Below are 9,214 nucleotides of genomic sequence, written 5' to 3'. Positions count from 1 at the left end.
CCAACCCAACATGTACCTCTTACTATTAGTCTGCATGTCCACAGCGTGAGCTGCTCAGAGGCAGGTAGGGACTCTGAGATCCTCTCTGGGCGCATTCAGCCCCTGTGCCTCTCACCCTGAGCAGGGGCTGTGTTGGGCCCGGGGGCCGGAGTCAAAGGTCCCGCGAGGTCCCAGCCCTCCAGGAGCTCACAGCCCAGAGGGGGAGGTGGGTCAAAGCACAAGAGCGAATCCGTGTGAAAGGAAAGACCAACACTGTCGGGAAATGAAGCAGGGTGAGGGAGGGCGGCCAGGGGACCCTGGGTGGGCAGGGGGCTCACAGGCCTCCAGGGTGGCCCTGATGCTGGGACCCAGAAGGACAAGAGGAGCCAGTCCCACACACGTCTGCAAGCAGTGTGCTGCGGGGACGAGCAAAGCTGCACAGAGGGTTTGTCTGGAGAGGAGCTGAGGAGGAGCCAGTGTGGCCGGAGAGAGCTCGGGAGGGAGGAGGGCGGGCCCCGGCCCCAGCCTGGAGGATGGACTGTTGTGTGTGCTGGGGGACACATTCACCTTACTTGGACCGCCTCACACTTTCTGTACCAGTCTCCCGGCTCGGCTCGGCTGGGAGCCTCAGCCCCACGGTCACCCCGGAGGCCAGGGCTGCAGCCTCAGCGGAGGCTCGACTGGGGCAGGGTCCGCCTCCAAGACCGCGACCGGGCACGTGCTCTTGGCAGGATTCGGCCGGGACCGGGGGTCTCAGGACTTCTGTGTCTCAGCCCGGAGCCTCTGCAGGTTCTTGGCACTGGGCCTCCTGGGGCAGCTCATATTACCTGCTCTTGCTTCGTCAGACAGAGACACACACACAGACACACACACTGACACAGAGACAGAGAACGGACCCGGGAGAAAAGGAACCCGGAGAAACCACAGGCTTTCATGAACCAGCTTGGAAGCGACACCCATCGTTATATTCTCTCCCTCAGAACCGGTCACACGGGCCTTCCACCGGCGAGGGGACGGGATGTCACGAGGATACAAGAGGCTGTGTTAGCAAAAGAGGGCACGTGTCAGAGAGAGAGACCCCTGTGCGTGCTGTGACGCCACAGGCTGACGCCAGCCAGGACACGGTCGGTCCTCCCGTGGCCCAATGAGAAACCCAGAGATGCAGAAGGCCGGATCGTCACACAATAGAGGGGAGAACATCCCTCACAACCCAGGGTCAGAACGGTTCACAGGCCTCTGGGCCAAATTTTGCACCAAAGCCAGTGCTTTCCCCGGGATGGAGACCAGACCCGTCCCAGTCCAAGGGAGGCGGCCCCCATGGGAGCAGGCGTCAGAGATGCGGGGCGTCCCGGGGAGGGACTCGGGCAAGTGAGACCCGAGGGAGGCAGCGGTGGTCTCTTCAGACGGGCAGGTTTCTGGTCTGGGGACTGGCAGCCCAGGTGAAAACGTGAGGAAGCAGAGGTCCCCAGAGACAGGTTTGACGGGCTCCGGTCTCCGGGAGAGAGTCCTCAGGCAGAGAGGAGGGACCGGGGGCTCCAGGGGGACGCGGCCAGCCTGAGGGGAACCAGCCCCTCTGGCTGCAGGTGCACTCAGGTGACAGAGGGGACCTGAACGGGACAGCAGTGCGTGGCCGGCCTCGCTTTCCCCATCCAAGGCCAACGTCCTCTGCAGCCCTTGCCACTCTGCCCCTCGTGTCAAAGCAAAGTGGTCTCTTCACTCAGGTTCCCTGGTGCCCGTTCAGGATAAGGATGCCTCCCGGTAAGAAAGACTAGAACCTGTGGGGCTCACCCATCCTGGGGACCCTGGCAGACAAGCCGGCACTCAGCCTGTGGACCACGGCCCTCTCCTGCCCCCACCGGCACCGTCTGCCCTCTGTCCGCTGATCCCCACCTCTCAGGAGACGAATCCAGCTCGAGGACAGCCTTGGGGACGGCCTGGGAAGCGCTGAGTGGAAGGACAGGTGAGGGAAGACACAAGGGGTGTTCTCGACTCCCAAATCTGATGACCCAAGTCTAGGAGGAGAGAGGAAGATGGGAGGAAATGCAGGCTGTGCATTTGCACGTCTTCCTAATAGGAGAGGTGGGTGGGTGACCCAGGGACTCGGGCAGAGACCTGACGCCTTCAAGGGAGCCGGGAGGAGGGTCCGAGAGAACCAGAGCAAACCCACAAAAGCACAGGGGCGGCGGGAGGTGCCGGAGACATACGTGTGCGGGTCCTCCAGGGCCCCCACCCTTCGCTCTATGTGTGTGTGTGTGTGTGTGTGTGAGTGTGTACGATGGTTAAAAACCTTGGTGAATATGGCTTACGTGTCTTCTTAGGGTGAGGAGGGCCATGGGGACGACGCTCCCCCTTGCTGGCTGTGGCCCAGAGCCCCTGGGTGGGGTCCGGGGCTCGCTTTTGGGATCCAGGTGCGTGCACACAGCGGGGAGCAGACAGGGTGCTGAGGGCAGGCAGGGACGCATCCACACAGGAACAAGGACAGAAGCGGTTTCTGCTCTGGGGGGTGGGGCAGAGGCTCTTAGGTCTTGTGCTTGGATTTGGGGCACTGGGGCTGCCAAGGCACAGCTGTCCCCGTGACGCCCCCTCAGGGCGCCCGAGTCCACCTGCCCCTGGGGGAGCACCTGCGACCCTCCTCTCTGCCTGAGGGCTCTGTCCTGCCCCAGGGGCGCCTCCTCTCCTGCCCGCCGGGGCCAGCCTGCCACCTGGGAGCGCAGGTACCCCGAATGCCCTGGGGATAGGGCCGGTACAGGTAGGACACCGTCTCCCAGCGGACTTGAGCGCCAGGCCGCCACGGTGCTCCCCCTCCTCCTCCGGGCTGCGTGGGTCCAAGTCCTCCTCTGCTCAGGGACCACCCTCTGTCCAGGCTCCACATGCTGGCACTTGGGGCAGGTCGTCTGGACCTTCTGGACTCGTGCTTCCTTGTCGGGAACGTGAGCAGAGGCCTCCCTCCCAGACTCGCCAGAGGGGACACGGCCAGGAACATTCAGACCCTGAAAAGGAAGATGCCACGTGGGGGACCCCGTTGGGTCATGCTCACCGATGAGGTCACGGTGCTCAGCACACAGCAGGCACCTGAGATCGCCGGCTGCATTAGGGAAGGAGGGAAGGAAGGAGGGAGGGAGTGAAACCACAGAAGCAGGGTCCACACCAGGTCAGGTCAGAGGGTGTCACAGCTCGGGCCCTGGAAGGGGGCACGGGACACGTCCGTCTGTCCCTCCAGCGCTGACCTTCCTCCACATGGGCCCTGCTGACCTCCTGGATCATGTCTACCTCCTCTGCAAACAACGCTGAGTGTTCTCAGAAGGGGGAGAGCAGGCAGGGGCCAAGGACGGGCTTCTGGAATCCTGTGCCCTGGGGGACTCTGGGACAGCCTTCCAGGTGGCCCTTTATGTCCTCCAGGCACCAGGCCATGATTCCACCTCATCTCTCAGGGAATGTGCCAACCCATCTAGAAGGCCCGTTACGTCCCCATGTCACAGATGGGGACACCGAGGCTAATAGCACAACCTGGGTCACAAGTAAGACGAGCTGGGTCAGGAAGCCCATCTCCTTGACTTTGGATTGTCCTACCCGCGGGCCTGCATCTTGGCATCGTGGGGTTCAGGATCCCTCTTCCTGGGGGACCCCACCACCTGCTGAGGGCTCCCCCTGAACTCAGGGGAGCAGAGCTGACCAACCTGCCTGGGGCCCCACATGGGGCTAGGGAAAGGCCAACCGGGGCTCTGTGGGCTCTCCCAGTACTGGGCTAGCTGGTCCCCTGCAGGACGAGGACTTCTCGCTGGGGATTGCCTGGGGCCTCTGCTTCCTCACATTGTCACCTGGGCTGCTGGTCCCCAGACCAGAAACCTGCCCGTCTGAAGGCCACCAGCGCTGCCTCCCTCGGGTCTCACTTGCCAGAGTCCCACCCCAGGACACCCTGCATCTCTGATGCCTGTTCCCATGGGGGTCGCCTCCCGTTGGACTGGGATGGGTCTGGCCTCCATCCCGGGGAACGCACTGGCTTTGGTGCATTGTTTGGTCCAGAGGCCTGTGAACTTTTCTGGCCCTGGGTTGTGAGGGATGCTCTCTCCGCTGCAGTGTGACCGTCCAGCCTTCTGCATCTCCCGGTTTCTGTTTGGGCCACGGGAGGACCAGCCGTGTCCCAGCTGGCGTCAGGCTGTGGTGTCACAGCACAAAAAGGGGTCTCCAAGATTGTCCCCATTTTTACTAAAAGGGACCCAGTTTTACATCTAATCTTTAATCCATAGGGGAATTTCCCTTTCAAATAGCAAAAATGTTATTTCATTCAAGACAAGGCACCTGTTGTGAGATTCCACTTATAGGAAGCATCCAGGGTAAGGAATGGAACAGGGAGAGAAAGCAGATTAGGGCTTCCCGGGTTCTGGGTGAGGGGATGAACGGGGAGTGAGGGCTCCGGGTACATGGTGTCCCTTGGGGACTGAGATATTCTGCAACGATATTCTGTGGTGTTTGCACAGTGTTGTGAGTGGACTCAGTGCTCAGGAATTGCACAATTTAAAAGAAGTGATTTTATTTAAAGTCTAAAGTAGAAAACAGCATAAGACAAAAATAGACAAAACAAACACAAAACAGAAACCATAACAGGGGAGAGGAAGGAGTGTTTGGTGGGGCATCGGGCTGAAAATGTGTATCAGGCATTGGCACTGAGGGTAGTTCTACAGCTGGAGCTCCCCTGAGGGCTGCTGGGTGCCCAGCTGGCTCCAGGATCTTGCAGGGGCAGGGACGGAGGGGGGCAGGGGCAGGCTCTCCCTGCAGGGCTGCTGGGTGCCCAGCTGGCTCCAGGATCTTGCAGGGGCAGGGATGGAGGGGGGCAGGGGCAGGCTCTCCCTGCAGGGCTGCTGGGTGCCCAGCTGGCTCCAGGATCTTGCAGGGGCAGGGACGGAGGGGGGCAGGGGCAGGCTCTCCCTGCAGGGCTGCTGGGTGCCCAGCTGGCTCCAGGTCTTCTGCAAGATCGAGCGCAGAGGTCGGGTCTACGTTCCCAGCGGGTGGGGCCCTGGCTCGGGTTCTCCTGGAGCCGCAGCAGAAGGCGGGCGCCGCTGGGTGCAGGCGGCTCCTGGTCTGGAGGAGGGACTCCTGCTCCTGATGGAAATGCCGCCGGCTCTGGATGCGGCTTCAGTTCCGTTGCTGCTTCTGCAGCTGAATCTCCATCTTCAGATCGGAGAGGATCCGGGGCCGGAACCGCCGCTCGCTCCGGAGACGACGCAAGAGGAGATCAACATGCCTGCCTTCCAGACAGGCGTTTCCGAAGAAAGGAATATCCTGCTGCCTTTTCCAGAAGCTCTTGCCCAGGAACCCACACCTGGACCTCTTCCGGACCGCGGTCCCCCACTGGGTGCTCAGAGGCCGGTCTTCGCTCCTGGTCCCACACCAGCCTCTGGGGGCTCCTCTCTGCCTGGCCCAGCAGCGCCCGGCCCCACACGCCCATATGCGTCCACCGCCAGCCTTCCGGCCCTCAGCTCGGCCTCCGTGGACTCCGGCTCCTCAGGCCGAGTCTGGAGAACGAGGGCTTTGGGGGCGGCCTGGGTGGCATCTGGACAGGATGACTTTCCTGGCCATCTCCAGTCCCTGGATCTGGAAACCCCTCGGTGGCCGCCCTCGTCCTGAGCCCACACTGGCCCACGCTGGTGGTTTCATGCACCTGCCCCTCAGTCGAGAAGAGGGAGTAGGCGTCCCCGCTGACCAGCTTCCTGCCGATCTCCTGAGTTTGCTCTGCAAAGACAGCGACCGGCAGCCGGCCCGGACGCATCATAGCCCTGCCCGGCCGTCTTCAACGTTCTGCCTTCACCCCCTGCTGCTTCCAGATGGGACGCAGACCGGTCTGGGGGCTGACAGAAGTCCTCCGAGTACGGGTCCAGCCAGGTGCCCAGAATGGGGGAGATGGCACTGGAGGGAGGGGGGGGGCAGGCAGCAGAGTCAGCGGCCCGGCCTTTCCTTCCGCACGGCCCCCTGCGGGTCCTCCATCCAGAGGCCAGGCCCACCTGAGCACCCCCCCCACCCCCACTGGCCGTCCAGGCAGGGGCAGGTCCGGTCAGGAGGCGGGGGCCTGGCCGTCCTCACGGGAGGGAGCCCTCCATCGACGGTGTGGGCACCCCTGCCTTCCTCAGGGAGGCCTGCCCCTCCCCTCTGTCTGTCCGGGGGCCTCCTGGCTACGGCGTAAACTCCAGGACGGCGGAGGGCTGCCGTGTCTGCCCTGTCCCTGCCCTGGCCGCATGCAGTAGGTGCTGCGTAAGTGTGTGAGGAGGAGGGAACAGGCCCCGTCCTCCCGCCCAGCCTGCGTGGGCTCTCATGGCCCCTCGTCCCCAGCTCCTGCACCCATGGCTGCCGTACTGCCTTCGAGGCGCCTGGGGGTCTCCTCTCCCCACAGACACTATTCTCAGGAACACTATTCTCAGTCCAGGCAGCTGGACTCAGGGGACTGACGTGTGAGGTCGATGGCTGAGCAGGTGGCCCCCACACCTCCGTGTGGGACCCCGGGTCGGGGCCGGGCAGGAAGGGCTGGGGTGGGCTGTGGGGGGGACCCACTCTCTCAGGGGCCAACCTCAGCCCCCGGCCTCTCTTCTACTCCCCAGGGCCCAGGACCCCAGCCACGGCTGTCTGACTCCTTTCCTCCTGCAGGAGAGGCCCCCACCCCTCGGCCCTCCAGCAGGAATCACAGCTCGTGTGGGAGCCACGGCTCTGCCCAGCGCCCCCACCCCAGATGTCCCCCACCTTGGAGACGGGGTCCTCCCATCAGCTCCCAAGTCCGCTCACTTTTTCAGTTGGTCCTGGGGTCCGCCGTCCTCGTCAGAATAAGGAAGGATGCATCCGTATCTAGAGGAGGCCGTGAGGGCATCACATCTACCGTACCTGCTATGATGTCTAGGGTTACTGGCTGACTTCTGGACGAGAACGGAAGCCCAGGAGGGTAGAGTCTGGTCTGGGGTATGCGAAACGTCTAGAAGGGGCTCCGTGCCCACTTGTTGAGTGAACGAAGCCCAGCCAGCACCTTACAGACATCCGAGGGGGTCGGGGACCCCTCCCTGGCCACCCCCAGGATGGGTCCCCCGTATGGAATCGAGGGCGAGAACAGCTTCGCCCCAGGCACGGGACACCCAGGCCGGAGGCAGAGAGGAAGCACGGCAGCCCCAGGCAACCCCCTCCACGGGCCGGGCACAGGGTGGGGGACTTGTCCCAACAGTGGGACACGACCCCATGTGGGGTGGTCCTCCTGACACCCAGGGTTCCCACGAGACACCTGAGGCTCAAAAAGGTGCCAGGAGGGGGCGGGGAGCCGCTGTGCTGTGCGAGGGCCGTGCTCACCCTTTCTGAGCGGCAGGTCCCGGGCCTCTGGGGTGGTGGCGTTCCTTTGGAAGGTGCGCAGGGAGACGGGGACATAGGAGAGAGCACTGCCCTGGGTCCCCCAGCTGCCTCAGGGTGTCTGCACTGGCCGTCCACACCCTCTGGGTCTCATCCAGGGGCAGGGCTGTATCATTTTCACAACTGGGCTAGGTTTTGGACAAAGGAGGGACAGTTCAAAATACAGTGTAAAAATAATCCTGTCCACGTCCTGAAGTGGCTTCGCTAATCTTACAAACACGTGAAGGGTGACTCCCACCTGGCCAAGTCTGGGACTGGACGGTGGGGGTGAGGGTAGGGAGGAGCCCAGACTCCTTGGGTGGGGACTATGGCCCCTCAAGGCGCAAGCCGTGGGCGGGACCATGGGGAGTCACCTGGTTGGCTTCTGGGCAGGTGGCCTTCCGTGGCCGCCTCCGGGCCTGGTTGTGGAGCCCCCTCCGTACCCACACTCACCCCGAGCTCCTGGCCCTCACTGGTGGCATGGCACTTACCCTCACCTTGGTCCCAAACCCACCCTGAGCCCGGCTCTCCCAGGCCTTTGCTCTGGTCCCCGTGGTCAGCTCCCTCGAGACCCCCGCTGGTCGGGGCATGGCCCCGTGTCAGGTCCGGTGGGCATGTCAGCCACCGCAGCGGCAGGGGGGAAGGGCTGGGGGCGACCCCTCCTCTCCTGACTCAGGAGCCGGTCCCCCAGCTCTCTCGGCCTCGAGTACACTGTCTCCTTTGGCCGCTCCTGGGCTCTCTTGGGGTTCGTCTCCAGGGTGGCAAACGTGGAGGTGCCCTCCTGCCAGGGTCACCTTTATGTCAGTTTAGAAGCGGCCCTCAATCCCCCACCCCTGCTGTCCTAGAAGCCCGAGCCTTTTCTTTGGGTCCTCATTGCCCTGAAGGTGCCCTGATGATTTGGGTCTGCGTGTCCCCTGAGGCATCCACTCAGGAGGGGGCACCCTGCCTGCCCTGTACCCCCCAGCACTCCCAGTACGGGGAGCATTGCAGTGGCCAGTCATAACTCCTGTTACCCCAGGGGGCACCTGGGTGGCTCAGTCGGTTGAGCGTCCAGCTTCGGCTCGGGTCATGATCTCGTGGTTTGTGGGTTCGAGCCCCAGGTCGGCCTCTGTGCTGGCAGCGTGGAACCTGCTTCGGACCCTCTGCCCCCCCCCCCCTCTCTGCCCCTCCTCTGCTCGCGCTCTCCCCCAAAAATAAACAGTCCAAAAAATCAAAAACCAAAACCAAAACCCAACTCCTGGTAGCCCTGTTGGTCCTCACTGTACAGGTTCCAGGGGACCCTCAGGGGACAGAGGATGGCAGGGCCAGGCAGGCCGTTGGCGCAGTTCCCATGGCACGGCGGGGTGGCGACCAGTGCCCTCCATTCAGCCCCTAAACCCGGGACAGAAAAGGGGCCAATGCCGCCTCCCGTGTCCCTCACGGTCCTGCGCCGACCCAAGCTGCACCCCACCCCCCCGTGGCCTGTTTCTGGAGGCTGGCATGGGCTCTCTGCCACCGGCAGGCCTCACAGGGGCCCCACACAGGCCCCAGGAAGGCCCTGTTCACCGCATAGTTCTATATGGTGCTCACTTTTGAGGGTCTTGTGTCCCCACAGCTGGCCTCTCTGGAGCTCCAAGGGATGGGGGGGAGGGGACCAAGCACTTCTGTCAGAACTCAGTAGGAAGTACTTGCTGGTGGAAGCCCCGGGGGGACCCCTGCACTTACCTTCCCATAAATTGCATTTTCGTACTTCAGGTGGGCAAGCGGGCGCCCCGTTCCCCGCACCTTGTAAATCACGAAGCGTGGAAAACGGAAAACAGCAGGGACCTCCACCACGCACCCCTGCCCCAACCCTGGAAGAGGCCGGGTGGACACCGGGCCCCCTCTTCTTGCCCTCGTG

At 63.2% G+C, this 9,214-nt stretch overlaps 1 protein-coding gene and 1 long non-coding RNA gene across 2 annotated transcripts; one reads left to right on the top strand and one right to left on the bottom strand.

Moving 5' to 3' along the window:
* Positions 1–2,015: 2,015 nt before the first annotated feature.
* On the top strand, positions 2,016–5,604 carry LOC122233260 (predicted GPI-anchored protein 58). The gene is made up of 2 exons (XM_042965117.1): positions 2,016–2,058; positions 5,155–5,604. The coding sequence occupies exons 1-2, from the start codon at positions 2,020–2,022 to the stop codon at positions 5,602–5,604; spliced, it is 489 nt and encodes a 162-aa protein (XP_042821051.1). The 5' UTR covers positions 2,016–2,019.
* Positions 5,518–9,147, bottom strand: LOC122233261. Its single transcript, XR_006210802.1, has 3 exons — positions 9,040–9,147; positions 6,751–7,484; positions 5,518–5,883 (listed from the first exon to the last, which is right to left on the bottom strand). It is a non-coding gene; the product is annotated as an uncharacterized LOC122233261 (long non-coding RNA).
* Positions 9,148–9,214: the final 67 nt, after the last annotated feature.

Source organism: Panthera tigris, chromosome D4 (genome assembly GCF_018350195.1).
Source record: "Panthera tigris isolate Pti1 chromosome D4, P.tigris_Pti1_mat1.1, whole genome shotgun sequence".
In the NCBI taxonomy this organism is placed as follows: domain Eukaryota; kingdom Metazoa; phylum Chordata; class Mammalia; order Carnivora; family Felidae; genus Panthera; species Panthera tigris.
Note: the sequence above shows the minus strand (reverse complement) of the source record. Positions and strands in the feature narration are given on the sequence as shown.